A 23086-nucleotide genomic window follows, 5' to 3' on the forward strand; every position below is an offset into this window, starting at 1 on the left:
AGCTCGACGACGGTGAGGGTGCTCGGTGGAGTTCGGCGGTGACTCGAAAGCTCACGGGTGGATGAAATCCGGCGGGATTTGAGGGTGCGGGTGCGGTGAGGTAAAAGGAGGCTTGGCCGAGGGTTTGGTTTGTGTTTTATAGCCGGGGGAGGAACGGTTGTGGAGACGGGGTGAAATCGTGGCAGCGGTTTCGGGTGGATAGGGCAAGCGGGAGGATGGGTATCATGGAGGCGGTTGGCGTGGAGAGAGCGGTCTTCACATAAGATAGGCTAAAGTAGAAAGGGATAATTAAGTAAAACAGATGTATGTAGTACAATTGGATTCTAACGTACATCGTAGCATGATTCAGATCTGGATGACAGCATGCTTCCAAAGCAACTCAGAACCGTAGAAACATTTTACAGACCTTGTTGGTATCTACTCTGGAGTGGAAAGCTCTGAAATTTTTTGACTCTTTTGAGCTCAGTGTCGCTATGAGTTCACAGTTCTGAAGATCTGTGCAGTGAACCTTGGTTGTTCTTTATAACCTTGTGTGACAACCCCTTTGTGGAAAATCATCAGCTACCATCGATCTCATCCAAGCACATGTGATTTCCTCAGCGCGCTGTATTCTAAACAGTAAACGATTAGGCATGCACTAAAGCTCACTGACACAAAGATCAAGGTTAATGCAGAGCAATAGCTAATAGCTTTGCTACTCTGCTGCACCATGAGGCAGATACTGAAGGGATCAGAAATGAACAATTACTTCGTCAGAGAATCAGGTACACGCAGGAAAAACAATTCTGAACGGAAGCTGTTCAGACTTCAGAACAGCTGAACAATTGGATTATCCGAGCGTATATTCCTTCGATTGAATCAAGAGTCAGCTGTGCACTATCAAATCCTTCCCCTCTCCAACCATCGTGCCACTAATTACTACTCATCAGAGGGGACATAAATCACGAGTGGACAGATCGTTCATAGCATAATTTCTGAATTTCTGATGCACTGACGCTACCACCCTACAACTCAACAACAATCTTGTGAACCCTTTCCTTGGGCAAGCCCTCCAGCTGAAGAATCATCATGCCAGAGGAAGAATCATAGGAGAAGTTCACCATAGCTGAACCCAGCATGCACTTTCTTGGCCTGACTGAAGAGTAGGCACCGAACCTTCCACACCCCCTCACTTCTATGCAGACCAATCCGACGGCCTCGGAGCTAGGAGTAGAACCGTTGCCGTTGAGCAGCTTTGCGCCGTCGAGGAGGTGGTAGGTCAGGCCATCAACCGCCGCGCCGCTGTTGAACATGTCGACGAGCCCGATCGGGGCGAACCTGAACCCGGGTGCCAAATCCTGCAATCAGATGACAATTCATTTCATCAGTTAGTTCACAATTGCCAAACAGTTGTATTGGAAGTATACATCAGACTGGGCATGACAAAAGGGGTTTGAGACATTGGACACTGCACTGACCTTGATCGGTGACACGGTGAGGATGTCATGCTCCAGGACCTTGAGGGAGATGGGCAATGCCGCGCCGTTCGGAAGGACGACAAGGTCGCCACTGGCATGTCGGTACACGGCGCAGTCACCGTTCCATTCGGGGTCCGTCGCGGCCTCGGAGATGAGATGGACGTCGCTGCCCTTGACGCCGCAGGACAGGGCCTCGGTGCCGGTCTGGTGGAAGACGTTCTTCTTCTCCACGGAGCTCCACGCCGCGCCCTGGCAGTTGTACACGCCGAGAACGCCGGTGAACTTGTTCATGTTCCATATCTTGAGCAAGCTGCAGGAACCAAGCCACGGCATAGAACTGTCAGTGTCGTGCTCCAAATAGCATTGCACTTATGAATAAATCAGGAATTCAAGCAATTCGGATTGAGTTTACCTGACGCCATCGCGTGCCGGATCGGTGAACAGACAATCTTTGGTCGGCCGGCCTGGCAGACGAGCACGAAGAATGGAGCCGTCGGGCAAAACAATCTTCTTGAGCAGCTCGAAGTTGTGTTTCCCAGGGGCATCACTGCAAATTCATCACGAAGAACACAATTCAGTAACGGTTTCCACCGGACATAGGCATAACAGCTGCTCAGGAGACTGAACCGAGGCTGGAATGAATTAAGCAACCTGACGTAGACCGGGCCGCCGCTGATCGCGCGGGCGGAGCCGTGGTAGTCGCCGGCCGGGTGGAGAGAGTGGAACACGTCCCAGTCCGGCAGCATGAACTCGCCAAGGAACACGCTGTTGTACGCCACCGAGGCTATGTGGATCGTGTGCGATACGGGGTCCCTCGGGTAGAAATCATCCGACGCTCTCACCACCGCCGTCTGCTTGGAGCTGCGGATTTGTCACGTCACGTCACGATCAAATTGGTCATTGATTCCATGTGAAAAGACTTCAAATTCACGGCTGGAAATATGGGAGCGGATGGATATGATCGCGTACCAGTAGAGGGCGTCGGTGTTGTGGCTCATGCAGGCGATGATGCCGTTCTCTGGGAAGTTCTTGGCAATGGAGGCGTCGAGTGCCTGGTGGTACTGCCTGGTGAGCTGCACGCGGCCGCCGTGGCCGGCGCCGAGCGTCTCGAGGATGCACTGCACGTCCACCTTGACGCCGTCGACGCCGGCGGCGGCGAGGTAGGCGTGCAGCTCGTCGTAAAAGCGGTACACGGCGCGCGGGTGCACGAGGCCGAGCCCCTGCGTGGTGAGCACGTCGGTCTTCATGCCGGGCTCGTTCTCCACGACGCCCGGCGAGATCTTGGGGAACTGCATGCTGGAGCGGTAGTGCTCCGTCCCGGCGGCGCCAGGGCGCACGCCGCCCCAGTAGCCGGTGATGGCGTGCCAGACGTAGACATACTTGAGCCCGTACTCCTCCTTCGCCGCGCGCACCACCGTCTTGATGCTGGCGGCCGGGTCATCATCGTTCTGGAACTTGCTGTTCTCCTTGATGCCAGTGAGCCGAGACAGGAGGGGCGGCTTGTCCTCGCCGGCGGGCTCGTCGGTGGTAGCTTGGTCGGTGCCGACGGACTGCCAACCGTCGTCGATGATGACAAACTTGGGCGGCGCGCCGCCGGCAATGAGACTGCGGAGGCCAGCCTCAACTTCCTCCTGGGTGACGTCCTGGTAAAAGGCATCCCAAGTGCACCACCCGAAGTAGTCGACGATGCCCGGGAGCTTCTTCTCGGAGAGGAGCCGGAAGGTCTTGAGGGTGCACTTAGCGGCTGCGACGGCGCCGGCGATGGCCGCGAAGGGGTCGGACTCCGCTGCGCCCACGAAGAGCGCGCGCTGGTAGGATGCCGCGCGCGTGTCGTCGTCCCCGCTCTCGACGCAGAGCTCCAGCGCGTCGCCCACGCCGCCCTGGAGGCTGGCCCGGAACGCGCCGTCCACGAGCGGGAGGAACACCACGTACGCGTCCTCCCCGCAGGCGCCGCCGCCCTTGGACTCCACGAGCAGGAACTGCGTCTCGTGCGGGACGTCGCCGCCCTTGTCCCCCATCCGCTGCGCCATCCACCACAGCTTGAACCGGAAGCACGCCATGAACCGCAAGTCCCTGCCAAATTGCCAAAATCAATGCCATTTTTTTTGCGGGGAAAATCAATGCCAATTGGCAAGACGACCAATAGATGGGGGAAAATTTGCATCTTTCTCGTGTTCTCAGATTCAAGATCGAACCTCAGGGACCCGAGGGAGACGACGTGTCGGGCGGTCGGCTCGTCGAAGTCGGCGCCGAGGAAGACCCCGTCGACGGCTCCCTCCGCCGCCGCGGACGACGCCACCACCGCGTCCGGCACGCCGGACAACACCGTCCGCCCGCAGACTGACAGCGTGCCTCCGGCGAGCTTGAAGGACGAGGTGATCGTCATCTCCTCTTCCTCTCTCTTACCCTGTGACTCGGAAGACGAGGCGTCGCTCAACGGCGGCGACGACCCCTTGGTCGCCGCGAGAGTTCTAAACAAACACCTGCTGCCGCATCCAACACAAACACTTCAACACCAAGAAGATAAGGACAACAAGTAAACCGCGACAACAGCAACAGCAAGAACGACGAGAGGAGAATCGAGCATCGATCGTCACGCGCCGGGGAGGGGTGGGCGGATGGAAGGGACAAAGAGGCAAAGCGCGTGACAAGGATGAGGAGAAGCGGGCGGGTATATATACGCGGTAGAGGCAGAGGCAGAGGCAGAGGAGAGGGAAACGACGAGGAGGCGACGGCACTTCTGCAGATGGAGCTCAGTGTAATACCCGAAATTGACCAAAATTCACATGTTTGACCGTGGGACCCGTCAGAATATAAAATTTAACTTTTTGAACCGTTTCTTGAATGGGTGATCGGAGATCGTGGTTGCATTGATCTCGTTGAGACATTCTATTTTATTATCGATGGTTTGGATGCTCAATGAATCTATAGTAAATCTATTAAATCTAAATTGTTGGATGAAAAGAAAAAAAGAAAAAAGAAAGGATAAAGGAGGGTGGGATTTGTTACCACCCTATCCCCATCCAAACCGCCCTGACGCCACCTGCTTCCTATCTAAACCCTATCCTGTTGCCACCGACTGCCTCCTGCTGTGCTAGCCTGTCATTGTTGCCCTGGCCGAGTTCCTGCCTCACCGCGCCCATCGCTAGCCAGCCACCTGTTGCCGCACTGCCCTAGGCGCCCCTGTGCTAAGCCGCCTCGAGCGCCCCTGTGCCGAGCCACCTGACTATCTGGTGGAGGCTGCCAGCAGGGGAGGGGGTGAACAGGGAAGGTGCCAGCTGAAAGAAAGAAGGAAAGAAAGAAAAACAAAGAAAAGGAAGAGGAAGAAGAAGGAGGAGGAAAAGGAAGAAGAAATAAGAAGGAAGGAGGAGGAAGAAGAAGAAGAAAGGGAGAACAAGTTTTTGGGGTTTCGCCGATTCATCGTCGATTCGGCTTTCTCATTTCAAAGGTGGCATCTTCGTAGTCCTTAGATATTTGTGGTTAGTGGGGATCAATAGTTTTCCTTCGTTGGGTTAGTGTTTTGGTCGATCTATTGCGAGAAGCAACTTAAATTGCAAATTGAAGTTTTATTGGTGTCGAATGCAACCATAAGCCTAAAATGGGAGTCATAGGTCCTGTTCGTTATCTTTTTGATGATGTTAGTCTTGTTTGAATCGGGTAAGCGGATTAGGAGTAATTGGTAAAATAGTATGTTGCATGTGATACTTTAGCTCGGGCTTTTGTTTCGGTTCTTCGGTCCTCGACCTAACTAGAGGAGAATCTTGCCAATTGTCATACTAGTCAAGTGGTAGATGTCTCTCTGTCATTTTCGTTATCTCTTTGTATGCGGGGTTCCTGGGCGTAGGAGTGTGTCTCTGTTTGCTTTTGTTCTTACGGCTTTTCGGTGCTAATTTATGCACTTGTTCAGGTGATGCTACTTTGGGACGTAGCTAGTGCTCGTCTTCATCGCCGGTGAAGGCAAGTAAATGTAGCGGATGGCTACGCTTTAACTTATTATTTGGTTACCTCAATCTTTTAATTGCTGCACTTACTAATAATTTTTTAAGTAAAATATGAGCTTGTTACTTACTTTTTGTCTTCTGAAGATTGAATGTTTTCTCTGAATTATGAGGTAAAAGAAGTGAGATGTGCATTATTTCTAGCAGCTGTTCATATTTCCTTGTATGTGAAGCATGAGGTGTATACATATGTACATAAGCTTGTTGTCTTAATATTTACTTTTTAGAAATTTACTTGATTCTTAAGTTATGAAGTGCAAGAAACGAGATTCGTGGCTTTGCAATTGTTCTTCATTACAGTATGCAACTCTTGAACTATTATGTATACATTGAAAGTCATGTTGTTGGCTATGCATCTCATACATTGAAAGTTATGTTGTCGTCTTATGGTCGCGACCGTACTGGTACAACACCGTATGTTACCCGATAAGGGATACGGCACACACACTTACGTTACTTGTGGAGGAGTAAGGGTGGGGAAGAGCATATCATATGCATATATTTTTATGCACGTGGATGTCTTTACTTTAATTGCATTGATATCGTTTTTATAACCGAAGAACTAAAGATCTTCCATCTATGTTTGAGTGCTCTTGCGAAAGAAAATAATTTCGAATTGCGAGGAAGTCTTTAATACTGTTTTGGATGGTATTGATATGGTGGATTATAGCTAGCGGTTGATAGTATGTATTTGTTGCTATTTGGTACCACTAGTTACAGGGAATATGCTGTCGATTTTTTTCTTTAAGGTTTGGCGGTCCTGTATGTTAGTTTTGGTAGCATTTTGGGTTTGTGGTGGTTTTCGAGGTGTTAAACTCAGTCTACGCACCATAATGGACGTCGCGACGGTTAAATCTGTGGCCTCTCACGGGAGGAGGAGGCGATGGTACGATGCGATTGGCTTGACTCCTGAACGGACTCATGCGGTGGTCCCGAACAAGTGACCGCGAGCGATCGGGTTAAGGATGCAAGTGAGGTGGGCCGTACCACCAACCCGCTGGGCTGACCCACGCCACAAGCCCCACATGGCATCGTAACTCATCCCAATTAGCTGGAGCGGCTCTACACGGCCAGCCCGCGGGTCCCAACGGCGCCACAAAAGCCCACAAATAAGCTCTTGTGCGAACTGCGAAGGACAGAGGGAGATGGTAATGGTGAGCCCTAGCCGCCAGGTCCTTTTGGCTGCAACACCACCACCACTTGTTGCCGGTGCATCCACCATCACCCTCGTCGACCATGCTACCTTCGCCGCCTTCGCTCTCATCAACATCAGCGTATCCTCCGCCGCTGCATCTCATCTACATTCTTCTTCCAAGTACCTATCAAGGCTGAAATTGGCTGGCTTGTACCCCCAATCGGATGCTACTCTGTATAGGATCTGATATATGTATAATGAGCGTCATCACTCTTGCAGAAATATAAAGGCTTCTCCTTTCATATCCACTGATAGTACTGCTATTTTTGCTCAAATTAGATGTTATGCTCACCAATTGGTTGAAAGTCCTCGATTGCTTTCTATATGCAGGTACTTTGAGAGCCTTGGGAACAATGTTATATGTGAAAGTATTGGATTGCGTTCATCAATTGACTGAAAGTCTTCGTTCGAGGAAGTGCAGTGGTCCAAAGTTTTCCCTTTGAGAGCCCTTGAGCTTTATATGTGATAACAGCTATACTTACACCTGAAACATCCGATTGCGTAAATGTACTGTAACATAAGTACTGTAGCAACACTTAGTCGAAGTGATGGGTCGTAAGACCGTAAGACCGGGTCGTACGCATAGCATTTTCCATGTGATAACGCCTGATTCGACAAAAGAAGCATGTTTTGGCCTTTGAGAGCCTTTGAGCTATATATGTGATAACGGCACGATTATACACTGAAGAATGTAGATTATGTTTCATTCTAATAGCTTATAAACTGAGGCTTCATGTCCTATACATGGAACTCGAATTTTCGTATGTGCATGAGAATTGGAACCTGATTTGCTTATGGTGCTAATCAGCCTCATATTTGTTTTGGCAGCACATTAGCTTCAAAAATGGCGTTTGTTAACTTATTCATCTCACACAATGTAATATATTATAATCTTTGATTTACCCATTATTCTAAGTATAAAAAAATTCTAAATATTAATGTGTTTTTCTGTTCTCTGGTTATTCAATATTTTGGTGAACTAGTTTTTTCTAATTATCAATGGAAGCTTAATAGGCATGCAAGTCAGCAAGCGTACAAGCATGCAACTTACGAGCGTAAAGACATGCATGCAAGGCATCTTGCGGCGGCATGCGGGCTGCCGCAAAGCTGCCAAATGCTTTGCGGCGGCATGCGGGCAGCGCGCCCCCACTTGCATCTTCAGATCGGACCAGAGGAAAGTGAGTGGAAAAAAATTCTATCAGATCAGTTTCACAGAAAGATTTTTTATATATATACAACATATCTATTTTATTTCTCTTACTTGTACATACTTAGCTATTAGATAAAAAAATAATATAAATTAGAATTTTATAAAGATCTTTCAATAAAAAATCTTATAGAATTTCCTTCCAATACTAACGATCACGATAGGACGCGACGGGGTAGGGTGGATTGGCTCGCGTGGAACTGAGCTGTCGCGCCAATCCGCACAGCGCATGCAACAGGGTCAGGTACGCAAGCCATGCCAACTCGTTCCAATCCTCGGCAATTTATCAGTCTAGAAAACCTGCGTGTCTCCTCTCTTCTCTCGTACTACGTTTTCATGGACTGTAATTTTTTTTTTTCAAGAATGAGTTTGGAGGAAAAATCAAACCTGGAGTGACTTTTCGGATGTCTTTTGCATTTTTCCCCTTTTAATAACATATGCCGTCGATGCACCTCGAACACGCTAAACTTATGGTATTAAGTTCTCCTGATCCAAGTAAATCTGTCATCTTAGCTTGACGACTATTAGCATACTAACTAATCTTGTCAATAAGATGAGGTTATACATTTAATCTTTTTTTAATATATGTTAGAATGTATATATATAAATGTGTGTGAGTATGATGTACGTGTGTATGCAGGTCCGACTTGTAGATAATGCAGACACCACGCACATAATGCCAATCAATGCGGTTTACCAGAAAGAAGCCGCATGACTCGACAGTATAGCTATAAGCTTATCACTAACTGAAGTCCCACTCATTCCATAGCTATTCTAATCACTTGAAACTTATGCTAGTAATTCTAACAGCTAAGCGCAAGTGGTCGCCCGTGAAAGCTACATCTACGGCTGGAACCAAAAGATCTTCAGAAAAAGTATGCCATGATCAGAAACAAACAGCAAACAACACAAGCAGCTTGACACTTGCAGACATTGACGGTCGCAGTATCTCACGGGTACTTTAAGAAAAAAACAGTCTCGGCGATGCCAACATCGAACTGAACGATCGAGAGATAGACCGCCGCAGGTATTTGAATCATTGGATGGGCGACGGGAGTGTATTCCTGCTATTTTTTAAAATTGACATGTATTTTTGCATATGTATATATATATCATGTCCCCCAATCAAAAGGCGTCAGCAAGGGTTTTGGCCCGCTGTTGTTTTGGTTTGTGGCAGAATAAACGTCGTTTGTGCACTGCCATTCGTTGTTATCGATGTATTTTAAAGTCCTTTGTAATTTAATGTTTTTGAGATATTTTTAATACGCGGAAATTACGGAAAAGGAAGGTTGGACAAGGTGATTTTAATCGAAACTGTGACATACATAGTGGTATGTACGGTACACGATTATTCTAACCTATCCATGTATTGTTTCAAACCTAACATACCTTTAGCGAAAGTAAACAACATAATTGCAACATCTAGAGTCTACTGAGTGCAATATGGTTACTTTCCTTTCCTCGCCGCTTTCGGTCCTACCTTACGCTTCTGACGTGCCCTCTTGCGCTTCCTCTCCCTCTCTGCCTCATTGGCCTCCTACATTGTCGAGACCGGTCTAAGAAACTGAACAATCTCATCTATGTGTTGAGCATAAAAATCAATCTCAATATATAGTGACTTTATTGATGATAATCATTATAATATCTATACCTTAAACGATAAATCATCTTAGAAGAGAGACCTTCGAGGATCAAAGAACCAAATAGCTGCAACGGATCTTAAGTGTAGTCCTCATCTTCACTGATAACTCCACTAAGAAAATTCGATAGAGAACACGTCCCTAAAGTGCACCTTCTTCCATAAAGTATTCGAAATCTTTCCCAACTGAGTGCTTAGTTATAGCAAGTGTGAACACATGTCATACTCAGTCAGTTGTGAGAAAATAATATATATATGAAGGCTTTAACAAGGATACGGCTGATAATCTCTTTTGCATAAAACATCATTTAAGTAAAAATATTTGAAAACAATAGTAATTAAATAAATAAATGTAAATAACCGACTACCTCAAGATTCTAACTATATTGATTTAACCAACTTGCCACCTCAACCAAAGTTCTTAAGTGTAGTCCTCATCTTCACTGATAACTCCACTAAGAAAATTCGATAGAGAACACGTCCCTAAAGTGCACCTTCTTCCATAAAGTATTCGAAATCTTTCCCAACTGAGTGCTTAGTTATAGCAAGTGTGAACACATATCATACTCAGTAAGTTGTGAGAAAATTATATATATATATATATATATATATGAAGGCTTTAACAAGGATAAGGCTGATAATCTCTTTTGCATAAAATATCATTTAAGTAAAAATATTTGAAAATAATAGTAATTAAGTAAATAAATGTAAATAACTGACTACCTCAAGATTCTAACTATATTGATTTAACCAACTTGCTACCTCAACTAAGGTTCTCACCACCAAGGTTAACCAACTAACACCTCAAACATGGCTCCTACCACTAAAGTTGAACTACTAACAAACCACCTCAACCACGATACCCACCGTCGTGATTGACTAACATCTCAACTATGATTCCTACCACCACAGTTGACCAATCCAATCAAACCATCAAGTTCTAATCATAGTAGATTTTTCATACCACTTGTAACCGTGAGCATGACTGATTAACTAGTTTTACACTCTGCATAGGTCACACACTTTACCCATAAGATGTTTCTTCCCAATTACTGAGCATCCATTGGCCGACGAAAAAACTCTTACACACTTCCAAGGTGTGCGCTAGGAATTCACTGCAAAGCCTTTACAATACCCATCTTAGCACGTGCATACCCGCTAAGGTTTCATCGCCGCGTGAACACACCTCAACAACGGAAGCCCTCTCTTGCGCCTTTCAGGTCACATGACATCTCATTCATTCCTCGTTCTTCTGCCTGGTCTATACTATGATAAGAGTAAAGCAAATTAATTAACTAGTCTTATCCCATATCAGGCTTGTGGTTGCATTGTAAACATAGAAATATCACTCCACAAATCGGTCCTTAGATTTGAGCAAGGCTATCACATTCCCAACCGTACATCCCGTACCGGTATCCTCATACTACATGCTAAAATCTTTATGTCATTGTTGCTACAAAACTATTCCATCATATTTTATCATTGTTGCATAGGACTATTATCAAATTCGTAGAGTCATTATCATGATCACCATCCCAAAGTAAGGCTAAGCATAATCTACCCTTTCATAACCCAAAACAATAACTAAAGCGAAAAGGATGATAAGAGAAAACTAGGGTAAAGCCTATCTCTTGGGATTCCTGACAAAATTATTAGTATGCATGTTTGTAAAACACAATATTTTGAAAATTAGAATAAATATAATTAAGAACACAACTTGCCTTCACTTGACTCAGTTGGGAGCCGCCAGCCGGTTGAGCCCAAGCAAAGCCCAAAATCGGAATACTCAGGAATATTCTACCATTTTCTAATTTTGCTAACTAATATGCCGATAAAACTTCTGAAGTCTGTTTCTCCTCCGTTCTAACTTCGTTTTTTTGATGATTCTTCCGCTGGTATTCATCTAAATTCGAGATCTACCCAACCACATCAATTTCATATTTTTTTTAATTTAATTAGTTTTTAATATAATTAATTGTTTGATTGTTAGTGTATGTGTTTTTTGCCGTTTGGGAGGAAGGCGCGTTCGAGAAGGACTCGAATGATTCGAAGTTTTAGGAAGGAGCGGACGAGTCATTATTTTTCAACACATCCAGTAGAGCCATTGTTTTAACATATAGCAATATGCATACTTAAGTTCATAACTTTAATTTTAAAATGCCAAGATAGTTATGACCTAACTTGTTGATGCAATGTCTTGTTATTATTGCCTTAATTTCTTTTGAAACCCTAGAAGGTCCTCAACATCAACTATATTGATTATTTGGATTAATGCTGATTTATTAGTATGCTTAGTATTGCTTTGCTCAAATTACAGTATCATGATAATTACATATGTTAATCATGCCTTTTCGAGAAGTGTGAAATATTATGTGCTTGATGTGTGTGATGAGAAATGTGTTAATGGAAACCCTAAAGTGTGATTTGACGGGGGTGAGTAAGGTACCCAACAAAGGTAAAAATTACCTTGGGACCAAGGTTCGCCTTCGTGTTTTTTTTGTTGGGAGACACTTACCTCGGTAGTATAATAATCAGTTCGCTGTGACATCCTACATAGTATTCAACTGTACAACCACATGTCCTGTATGTGACAAGTAGGAATGACAATCGGGTATGGTGGGTATAGGTAGTGCTCACCCATACCGTACCTATCAATTTTTACCCGTATGTGGGTATACCCGTGAACGCCTGTGGGCGAAGAGTGGGCACCAAACCTATCACTCGTGGGTACCCGTCGCCTGCGGGTATACCTGTAAACCCGCCGGATCTGAGCTAGAGGCGTCGGGCACTGGGCGCAGTGCTCGAGATGGTGGGAGCGCACGAGCAACGGGGGTGCTCTGTGCGGAAGGCGACAAGGGCGCACGGGCGTCAAGTGAGCGTGGTGCGGGTGCGAGAAGCGGCGGGGGCGTGTGGGCGGCGTGGGTGTGCGATGCAGGATGCGACGAGAGGCGGCGGGGGGTGGGGGGTGCAGAGGTCGTGCTGTTGTGGGCTATGCGTGTGGCGGTTGAGGGGCTAAGGAAGGCTGAGATAGAGAAAGTAGATTAGGGTTTGGAGGGTTGGGGTCCACTTGTCAGAGAGTTATATGGGTATACGAGTTTCGTAGGTATAGGTATATCTTACCCATACTCGTCTACCCATTGGGTAGCATTTTTTGCCCATAAATATATCTGTGGGTACCAAATGCTATCTATACCTTATCTTATACGGGCATTTACCCGCGGGTAAACGGGTAATTGGGATAAATTGTCATCTCTAGTGGCAAGACTTGATCCAACCCCTTCAGACTGTGTGTCCACCAACAAATAAAACTTGGGAACTGGCGCGATAAAAGTATCTCTCTCAGGACCAATAACCTCATAAACTCAACTTATGTGTTTCACTCGATGTTTTTGACTTAGTCTTTGCAATAAACTTTACATTAAAAACTAGCTTTCCGCCAAAATATAAAGACTCTACAGTCTTATTCTTGATCTACCTTTAGACATCTAATTTTTTTCGTTGAGGTAGGATTTATTGAGTAACTTATGTACTCATCCTTACTATATTTGGATTCAGATGACCTAGAGGCCAACTTCGTTGAAGATGAAGATAAAGAGTAAAAAAGTTTGGTTTCGTCTGCATTCAAGTTGTCTGTGAGGTTTTGGGTCGCTTTTGCGTTATCTCTGATATGTTTCGAGACTCTTTTTAATTATGCATACGTGTTATTATTGTAATAGACTCTGTATTGTACCTAATTATTATACTTTAAATAATGTATATCTATGATAACTGCTTTTATTAGAAAAATATGCATGCCAGCTAGAGATTGGTATGAGTTGCAACCCGGAGGAGGGGTCCGACAGTTGCTATGCCCGGTTCAGACTCCTTAGGAAGTGGGTGGCTATGTCCGGTGGAACATGTTGCGGAATTATTTTCTTGGTGGTAAATTTGCAGCGACGCCCCCGGGAAGCATAACTTCGAGCTGCTCCAGAAGATGGTCTTTCCTGACGGCTCTGTGCTTCGCGCATGTCTGTCTGGCCGGACGACCAAAGATTGCCTCTTCACGGGTCCGGCACGCGACGGCGTCAGGTGAACTATATCCGTTTTGCTGCGTTCTTGATTTGCTCACAGATGCAAATGTTGTTTAGAGCGTGTCTCTGACATTGCCATGTCACTGGCAATGCAATCCCGTGGCATCCTTCCTGCAGCTTGCTCAAGATATGGAACATGAACAAGTCCACTGGGGTTCTCGTCGTGTACAACTGCCAGGGTGCGGCATGGAGCTCCGTGGAGAAGAAGAACATCTTCCACCAGACCGGTGCAGACGCCCTGACCTCTGCGGCGTCAAGGGCAGCGACTTCCATCTCATCTCCGAGGCCGCGACGGACCCCGAATGGAACGGCGACTGCTCCGTGTACCGCCACGCCAGTGGCGACTGGCGACCTTGTCGTCCTTCCGAACGGCTCGGCATTGCCCATCTCCCTCAAGGTCCTGGAGCATGACATCCTCACCGTGTCGCCGATCAAGGTCAGTGTAGTATCCAGTGTCTCAAATAGTCGACGGCATGAAGCTGCTCAACGACAATGGTTCCGCCTCTAGCGCCGAGGCCGTCGGACTGGCCTGCATGGAAGTGAGAGGGTGTGGAAGGTTCGGAGCCTACTCTTCAGTCAGGCCACGGAAGTGCATGCTGGGCTCAGCTCAGCTGGAGTTCTCCTATGATTCTTCCTCCGGGCTGATGATTCTTCAGCTGGAGACCATGCCCAAGGAGAGGAGGGTTCACAAGATTGTTGTCGAATTGTAGTGTGGTAGCATCAGAAAATTCAGAGTATCATATACTACGAGGGGGAATTCATTTCTCAAATGAAAGTCGAGATAGATCCTAGTTGGGTAGACCACTCTTGCAGACATGCAGACCTGCTGTAAGATAAGTGCGATGCACGTGTTACGTACTTGGAAAAGTTTATATGAGATAAAATCTCAGCGCCGGCAGAAATGACATCTGTTTGTTCAATCGTCCGTATAATTTAATATGTAACCACATATAATAGAGTATTAAAACTTTACATGTGTCTTAGAATTTATGTGGATATTCTTATAGCTAGTTAATATAGATTGTTGGAGATAAGCTTAGTCTTGTATATGTAGCACTAATATGGACATCAGACATCATTTGAACAAATGAAATTTGCAGAATTGCACTTGGACGCCTGCCATATCAGAAATGTGGATTATTATGCACAAACACCCATCGTGCACGCACGAACGAAATGGTGGAAACTCGTTACAAATTTGCGGGTATATATTTGGTGGATCGGAGGATCCGTAATTTAATTATGCTCTAGCGAAAGGGGGCGTCTAACCAATAATCAAGTGTTTTGAAGGTTCCCAGCACCCGATTTTAATTTATAGCCATAAGATCTGCAACAAACAACTCAGATTTGTCGTAACTGATAAAACACCTTGATATTCTGTTGATTTTTTTCTGCTGAAAACACTTCAATATATATATATATATATATATATATATATATATATATATATATATATATATATATATATATATAGGACACCTATTCTATACTCCTAGGAGTATGTACTCCCACATACAATATACCACCTAAACAAACACTTTATACTCTTTTATCATTTTTAGTATACTTTAATACTAATTCTAAGATACTCCAATATGAGTTGTATGAAAAAAAATTCAATGTTAGCCTTTCATTTTTGCTATATACTCTTTTTTATACATAAAAGAAGTATATACGCAAATTATGATAAAAATCATGGAATTTCATAAAAAATTTTGTAGGATTTGTATTGTAGTATCTTATAATTACTAATGAAGTATATTTAAAATGATAAAGAAGTATAAGACACGTGTAAAAGTGGTATATGAGAGGTGAGAGTACATACACCCAGGAGTACATACTAGTTTTCCTATATATATATATATATGTGTGTGTGTGTGTGCGTGTGCGTGTGTGTGCGTGCGTGTGTGTGTGTTTGATTAATGAAATCAATAAGGGTATGTAACTGTAACTTTACACCAATACTACGTAAAAATTACATCAAACAAATTACTTTAAAGAAACGATGACCTGCTGGATACGTCGAATAAACAACTGTTAAAAAAATATAACCATCTTGTTCGTGTGGCATTAGTGAGATCCCTACGCGTCTTATTACAAGGAATTAATTAAACGCCTTGTGTAATTTCTTTTTAGAGGAAAATGCCTTTGCATAGTTGGAAGTATGAGCTACAGACCTACAGATTTGCTATTTTTTTTAAAAAAAATAATCCGGCAAGGCCTCGCAATCACTGTAATCCGTGTAGCAGTGCTGGATACGTACTTAGAACTGTAATCCTCTTCCGCTGCGCGTTGGCGTAATCATGGATGTCGCTTTCGCATATTTCCCTCGCCTCACGAGCCCCCAACTGTGATGTCACTTCATCCGCTCTCAAAGTCTCTGCGCGCGCGAACGCCCGTCGCTTCCCCTTCGCGCCAAAAACAAAACCCTAAACCTACAGCTCCATGGCGCCGCCGGCGACGCTGTCGGTGGCGCGGCAGGTGGAGGAGATCGCCGCCGACCCCGACCGCGCCTCCGCGTACGCGCGGCTCCTCCACCTGCAGCGCGGCTGCGCCGACGACCCCTCCGCCGCCGCCGACCTCGCCGCCGAGTCGCCCTCCACCCTCCTCCCGCGGCTCCTCCGCGACGCCGCGGAACATGACGAGGCCGTCGCCGCCTCCTCGCTCAAGTGCCTCGGCTTCGCGCTCTACCACCCCGTCCTCGTCTCCACCATCTCAGGTAACACTAGTACTTCCCTGTACCCGCATGTCGTCAGTGTTGGTTGAACACAATTTGGGTTAGTCAATATATCGCTGGAACCGATTCGATTGAGCATAGTTCACGCAAAAAAGTAGGCCCGGTGGGATGAAAGCCTATGCTATAAACACGGTCATACGTTGAGAATCTGAGGTTCTGAATCTGACCTCCACCTGCATGTTTAACTTTACGGGTCTAAAACTTTTGTTTTCGATTGGTGCTCAGCAATTAATCTTACTTTATTTCATTTAGAATGTTATTTGTACTTATGTTTGTCGATGTAGCATATCACTTTAACTGCCAATCTCTTTGACATTTGGGTTCATCCTTCTTAAAATCCAACCTAGCCAATATTATTTGTTTTCACATATTCTCCTCAATGTTATTGGTATTTCTTTACGGGGTCAAACCCATTCTCCTCACTGTTTTCAGACATGATATGCCGCAGTGCTGCATTTTAGTTTGAAGGAACATAGCCAATGATAGATTTTTCTTGTTATGCAGCACAGATGTCCCAATTGATATTGGATACCTTGGTGCAGCTAATCATGAATACTCGGATGAAGGTTGATCTGTCTGACCATTTTTCTTTTTCAAGTGCCTAAGTTGCTCAGTTTTGTTGTGTAGAAAATGTGTCTGATATTTTTTTTTAAAAAAAATGTTTGATCTTTTAGTATTTGATTATCATTTTCTCCTTTTTACTTTGGTATTGCAGTCTGCTTGTAATTTGGGAGTATGGTGCATCTCTGTTCAACAGTTGGAGCCATTGATTATAGAGGATCAAGCAGAACCGGTGCTCACTGCTATTGTTCATGCACTCGACAATCCATTTGGTTCCTTGTCAACAACATTTGAGGCAGCTCAGGTTATTCTGAATACCTAAACTGCGTTCTACTTCATTGCCTTTCTGTGGTCTTAGAAATTTCACGTACAGCTAATGATTGAATTGCTCACGTAAATAACTGCTTTGTTGCCTACCGAATAACCGTCTCCTTTCACAATGCTTCTGATTTCATATAAATTGCCTTGACTCCTGCAAAAACATGTTACATGGGACATCTGTCTGACTTCCTCATATACTATAGACTGCTAGAGAACTACGTAATATATACCTCAATCCTTGTTTCTCTTGTCTTGCTTTGTAATCTTCTAATATAACTTGGAATTCTGCTTTTGTAAACTTCTGAAGGCTATCATTAAACTTGCTGGTCAAAGTCCCAATAGAATGAGGGACCTATCAAGCTTATGGGTTCCACCAATATACCGAAGACTCTTAAGTGCTGATAAGCCAGAAAGGGACATGGCAGAAAGATGCCTCATTAAAGTGTCAGGCGTTATCCTACCACCTCAACCTCTTCTTTCTAAGGTAATTGAAAATTTATGTTATTAAAGATGTGTTTGATACTCATACAAGTAACTCATATGGATCTATCCTGTAAGTCTTTAAAAACTGTAAAACTATCCATGCAACACATGGGGTATGTTAGCCAACTCAACTACCTGGGTGCAACCACTCTAACGTAGTGTACTACATGGGGTATGCTATCATGATAAAGCTTGAGGGCAGCTTCCTATGGACAATATATGATTCAATAAATATTTTTCTTGATGTGGCTGGAGCGCCAAGGAATTCAGCTGAATTGCTTTAGTTCCACCAATTGGTGACATATTAGTGTTCTGCTTGTCACACACTACAGTACCCACAGCGTGCCTTTGGTAGCAATGTGTAAAGATGTCAGCGAACTAACTTGCCATCAACAGCATAGCAGTGTTAACATCAAATTTTGTAACGACAGGCCTCGGATCTTCATAAAACATTTCCTGTTGTTTGTAGTGCAGTTTTATTACTAGTCTGAAATGATTATAGAAGCCACGTACCAACACAAACTCGAAATTGTTATTAGATTTTTTTAGGTATGTGAATTTTTAGATAATTTTTGGGTTTCCTGGTTTTGGCATATTAAATGATTCAGTGTCATCTCCCTGCAACTTTGCATGTTTCATGCGTATTACTTGCTACAATGATTCATTTCACTATTTTTCTCTGGTGACTGTTTCCCTATTTAGCTTTACTTTGATGCTATATGTATAGGTAGTAGCTTCAGACCTTAAGCAAAAGCTACTCTCCCGTATGATGAATATGCTTGATGATCATTCAAAGAAAGTTCAAGCAGTGAAGTCATGGGGATGGATCATATCTTTACTTGGTTCATGTGCAGTGAGTAATACGCCTCTACTTAATAAACTCCTAAAGGTTCCTGAGCAGATGTTCATTGATCTTGATCCACAAGTTCAGATTGCTACAGTAGTGAGTTAAACTTTTTGTCTTTTTTCTGAAATACAATAACTTTTTTAGTAATACAAAGTTCTCTATTATATTTTGATAATCTTGTCAGATTCACAGGCTTCTTGGAGAAATCTGGTGGATGCATTTTTTCCATCTCAGGCTACCGAAACTGTGGTTTCTCCATTTGTACTCAGAGAACATGCAAGTGCTCAAGTGAAAAGGATAAGGTTACTTATGGTGCCTTTATGCCGAGTTATGTCGAGAAGTCATAATATTGTGCTGTGTTCATCTTGCTTGAGTACATGGCATTACCTTCTACATAAACTTGGTGATTTGATCAACCATTTACCCATTCTGGAGGCTGCTTTTGGGCCAATACTCAAAATAGTTTTTTCCTTTGGAATCAATGATATGAACAAGCCACTATGGTCATTTTGCATTAATCTTTTTCACGATTTTATTTCATTAAAAATTAGGCACAGAGAGAATTTCTGTACTCCAGTGGATCGGAACTTGCTGGCCCAATCTTGCATGCATCTCAAGGCCTTGTTGGATGTTCAACATATAAAATGGTTACCATGGGACATTAGTTGCTTTCATTTTCATCTCGAGATTCTTGGCACAATTCTAAATCCAGAACTATTTCAAGACATGATTCCTGAAATGATGGTGATTGTTATGGATTCTGCAACACGGATTTTCAGATTTCTTCTACAAGGCGTTATAATTGAACTTAAAGCTCAGCATGCTTATGAACAAGTCAGCAAATGCATTACTAACATGTGCAAGTTTGTAAAGAAGTTTTTTCTGGATCATGTAGGAAAGCATAATGGTAACAAAAGTGCATTGTTACTGCAATTTGGTCTTCGGTTTGTAAAAGTTATTGTAGAGGGACTGGATCATTCTCTGTTGGCTTCTGAAAAGTTTAAGATATGCTTAGACATTGAACACACAAAGGAGAAGTACGCAGAATGCAGTACAAAGGTTTCTTATCCAGGAATCAGACCACTTCCTTACAAGGAGATGGTTTCTCCAGCAGTTTACATGACTGCACTGTCTCTGTCAATGGTTGCTCAGTTTACTGGAGAGCTGTCACATGGAGATGCTGAGCAGTTGGCTTCAATTCTCTCTTCATCAGATATCCTTGAGAATTTTTCTGCTGCAGTTTCTTTTATGTATATGCAGATCAGGTGTCCAATATTTAATAGGCCAAAAATAAAATGGTTGATGCTATGGAACAAAATTGCAAAGCACTTCAACAAGCAAATTACCTGTTGCTTGAAAATTAGTCCCCGATCAAGTCGCTGTATTATGCTCTATCAGTTCTTATGTTATCCATTTTTTGCTCTTTTATACCCTGGGGGTACACCTATTCTTCCGAATGCTGAAAACAGACCTGAGACATATGCTCCTATCACACAAGACCTAGAGGTGGAATTGGCTTCAGAAGTTTATAGATCCCTTTCAACAAACTCCATTTGTGGTTCAAAGGCTGCTTCCGAGGTTTTCTTGGAGGGGTTCTATGAATATTTTGTTAGCATTATTGATGAAAACATGTCATTGTTCCAAGACAACCTTGAGCATTGCTCGGAGAAGTTTCAAAATACCGCTATCCTTTCTGCCCTTGGTGAAGTAGTTATTGGTCTATTACAGAACGACAGAATTTTAAACTATTGTAACCAAGGGTTTAATGAAACAAATGAATACTCTACAGGATGCAGACAACCTAACCTTTTCTTGAGTTGCTTGAAGATTGTTGACAGGTTTGTTGACATAGACTTCTTGATGGAACACCCCTTATCTGTAGTGCATAACATAAAAATCTATTCAATAATCTCCAAGAATTTCATGATATATGCAGGGTTATGAAACTGTCAAGCTTTGGTTTCAAAGCAAATCCAACTGGACCGCACCAAGTCATAAATAGGTGAGTAACGAAATTTACAAAATTGCAGTCTTGTATGTTAATTTCAATTATTGTAAGCTGCTTTCGATTGTGCACTTGTGTTTGTATCTCATTCCTTTCTCTTACCTTGGTTGTGTCAGGGTTTTTTCATCTCTATCCACTTTTGTTGGGCATCTTGAATCGAAGAAAGACATTATTCTCCTCTTTGAGGTCTGTAGCATTTTCCAGTGCATACTACGTGTGTACTTGTTTATGTATCGGAGGGCATCAAGTTCATCTTACAAGAATGTACGTAATGCTTACTGCATGAAACAAAATAATATCATTTCATCCTTGCAGATTATTGGAGATCAGCTTACTGAATGGCTCTCTTTATCTGGCACGTTTTACTGTGAAATGCAAAAAGGAGAAACCATTGACCAGCTGGAGAAACTTTGGGTGAAGACAGTTGAGTGCCTGAAGATGAGCCAACTCATTAGTGATGGCTCCTTCCTTCCACACCAGCAACTTCTTGAAGTGGCACTCAATCACCCCCATCACCCTATTTTAGCGGCAACAGCATCAGTTTGGAGACCAGCCACATATGGCAACTCAAGCCTACAACACCCTGGGTGCTTAGCATCAAAGTTGGATGAGTTACTAATGTCGGGGGAAAGAGCCATCGCATCAAATGAAACTGAACACAGTGAGAGAGATGGAGGATCTCTGAAGATCTCTGTGGGTTTGGGGAGGAAGAGGCTGAAGATTACGAAGTATTCAACTAAACTGAAGGAACTTGGCAAAAATGCAGTTCATCTTGGTGGTCTTAGGCCTAGGATAGATACTAGTATCTTTTCACCTCATTGTATGGAAAATAATGTATGTAGGAAACCAGAATTAATATTGGAAATGCTCAAGAGAAAGAGATAGACAAAAAAGTTACAGGTACTAGTGCCTTCTCACCGCATTGTTTGAACTCATCACTGTTTGTGGTTGTAAGTTAAGTTGTTGACAATATTTGTGTATATATATAAAAGTTAAGCTCTGCAAACTAGAGAATCCAAGCAAAACCTTTAGACAGAAACAAACATTAGCTCTAGGATAGTTTACTAGTGTCTTCCCACCGCATTGTATGGAAAGTAAAGTGTGTAGAAAACCAGAAGTAATACTGGAATTGCTCAAGAGAAATAGATTGTTGTTTGAACACATCACTACTTGTAAGAACTTAAATGTGTTGATAATTGTTATGTGTATATATCAAAGTGAAGCTCAATGCACTAATCCCTTTCACAAAGATTTAATAACATCAAACCAAACTGACAATTATTCAGTGCTAAACAAGAACAGTAACACGAAAGTCATTGCTCATTTGTTGACTGTCAAGTCTAAACTAGATCAAATAACACTAGGTTGAGCAAACTATGGAATCCAACACAACCTTTATAGACAGGAAACAAAACTAATACAAACTCACAAATGAACCAAAGTTTAGACATCCGAACAAATTAAATTGGAAGTCCACCTCATTAGAAGAGAGTGGAATTTATTATTAACACAGGAACACCATACGCAAGCTTCATGCCACTGGACTCCGCCGTGAGGACCTTCATGTTGCCACCACGAACTGCAGCTGTCAGGCCTCAGACTCCAAAGGAGTTGGAAACAGCAGGCTGCAATCATGTAGTTCGACTTCTTCTAACTCATGCTTTGGCTTGGCAGGAACCCATTCTTGCTGCTTTCGCCGCAGCTGCACAAGATCCTCATTTTCTTCCATACCATCTATTGCAGACATGCTGAAGAGCGCTGACTCTTCTTTTGTTAGCTGCAGCTGCAGCTTCTTTTTCAAATGCACAAGCAGCGTCGAAAAAGAGGTCCTGCCTTCACCATCAATATTCTTACACAAGATGTGGTATGCCCAGTCTGTCGTCAAAAGCTCTGAAGAGGATATATCATCACAATGGATGTCTACTGAGGAGCCATAGTGACCAGACATTACCATTCCATCATCCAGAAGAATACCAAGTTTAAGAACAAGGATCTTGATTGTCAAGACTTTGGCAGCGCTCCGCGACACCATCACCACAGAGCTCAGCGGGAGCCCCGATCGGTTCAAGAAGCGACATCTCTCATGTCCAAATCCAGAAGTTTCTAAATCACTATAGGCTTCCACAAACCCCAAAGTTTCAAGAGCCGTTGATGATGCCAGTGTCGGTTCTATCTTTGAAATGGGAAGAACATACTCGCCATCCTCCACCCTCTGGAGCATGTCTCGAAGGCCTTCTTGCTCAATGCACTTGCAAGAAACTTGCTTGTTGCTGTTCATTGATAGCTTGAACTTGGAGTAACAACGCACCGCCACAGGCTGCGCCTCATGGATCAACCACAAGGCAGCATCCCATAGCAGAAAAGAGCGCTCCCGTGGCTTCGCCGCCGCCTCCTCCTCCACTCTTCTCCTCCTCTCCTCCTCCTTTCTCTCGTATATCCTCTTCCTTTCCTCCTCCTCTCGCTTGAGAGTCAACTCTTCTTCCAGCAGCCGCTTCTCCCTCTCTTCCTCCGTCTCCCATCTCCGCCTCTCCATCTCTTGCTCCTCCTGCTTACGCATCTCATACAG

General features: G+C 43.9%; 2 protein-coding genes and 1 pseudogene across 2 annotated transcripts; 2 read left to right on the forward strand and 1 right to left on the reverse strand.

Moving 5' to 3' along the window:
• Nucleotides 1-722: 722 nt before the first annotated feature.
• LOC133926334 (probable galactinol--sucrose galactosyltransferase 6) lies at nucleotides 723-4093 on the reverse strand. Its single transcript, XM_062372225.1, has 6 exons — nucleotides 3653-4093; nucleotides 2427-3530; nucleotides 2109-2318; nucleotides 1870-2004; nucleotides 1458-1767; nucleotides 723-1337 (listed from the first exon to the last, which is right to left on the reverse strand). The coding sequence occupies exons 1-6, from the start codon at nucleotides 3841-3843 to the stop codon at nucleotides 1005-1007; spliced, it is 2283 nt and encodes a 760-aa protein (XP_062228209.1). The 5' UTR covers nucleotides 3844-4093; the 3' UTR covers nucleotides 723-1004.
• Nucleotides 4094-6600: 2507 nt separating this feature from the next.
• On the forward strand, nucleotides 6601-14276 carry LOC133927531 (probable galactinol--sucrose galactosyltransferase 6; annotated as a pseudogene).
• Nucleotides 14277-15944: 1668 nt separating this feature from the next.
• LOC133926335 (uncharacterized) lies at nucleotides 15945-21419 on the forward strand. The gene is made up of 9 exons (XM_062372226.1): nucleotides 15945-16285; nucleotides 16808-16869; nucleotides 17019-17168; nucleotides 17493-17669; nucleotides 18396-18611; nucleotides 18708-20353; nucleotides 20452-20517; nucleotides 20637-20706; nucleotides 20836-21419. Exons 1-9 carry the CDS (start codon nucleotides 16012-16014, stop codon nucleotides 21403-21405), a joined length of 3231 nt encoding a protein of 1076 aa, XP_062228210.1. The 5' UTR covers nucleotides 15945-16011; the 3' UTR covers nucleotides 21406-21419.
• The last annotated feature ends 1667 nt before the right edge of the window (nucleotides 21420-23086 follow it).

The sequence above is a fragment of the Phragmites australis genome, chromosome 8, assembly GCF_958298935.1.
Source record: "Phragmites australis chromosome 8, lpPhrAust1.1, whole genome shotgun sequence".
Classification (NCBI taxonomy): domain Eukaryota; kingdom Viridiplantae; phylum Streptophyta; class Magnoliopsida; order Poales; family Poaceae; genus Phragmites; species Phragmites australis.

Bases quoted from the DNA above. Each gene is read 5' to 3' on its own strand.
- LOC133926335 (XM_062372226.1), top strand. From the start codon at position 16,012: ATGGCGCCGCCGGCGACGCTGTCGGTGGCGCGGCAGGTGGAGGAGATC. The intron at 17,670-18,395 runs GTAATTGAAAAT...CTATATGTATAG, and splicing joins CTCAACCTCTTCTTTCTAAG to GTAGTAGCTTCAGACCTTAA. The intron at 20,518-20,636 runs GTGAGTAACGAA...TGGTTGTGTCAG, and splicing joins CCGCACCAAGTCATAAATAG to GGTTTTTTCATCTCTATCCA.
- LOC133926334 (XM_062372225.1), bottom strand. From the start codon at position 3,843: ATGACGATCACCTCGTCCTTCAAGCTCGCCGGAGGCACGCTGTCAGTC. The intron at 2,005-2,108 runs GTTGCTTAATTC...ATGAATTTGCAG, and splicing joins GGCGGCCCGGTCTACGTCAG to TGATGCCCCTGGGAAACACA. The intron at 1,338-1,457 runs GTCAGTGCAGTG...ATCTGATTGCAG, and splicing joins TCACCGTGTCACCGATCAAG to GATTTGGCACCCGGGTTCAG.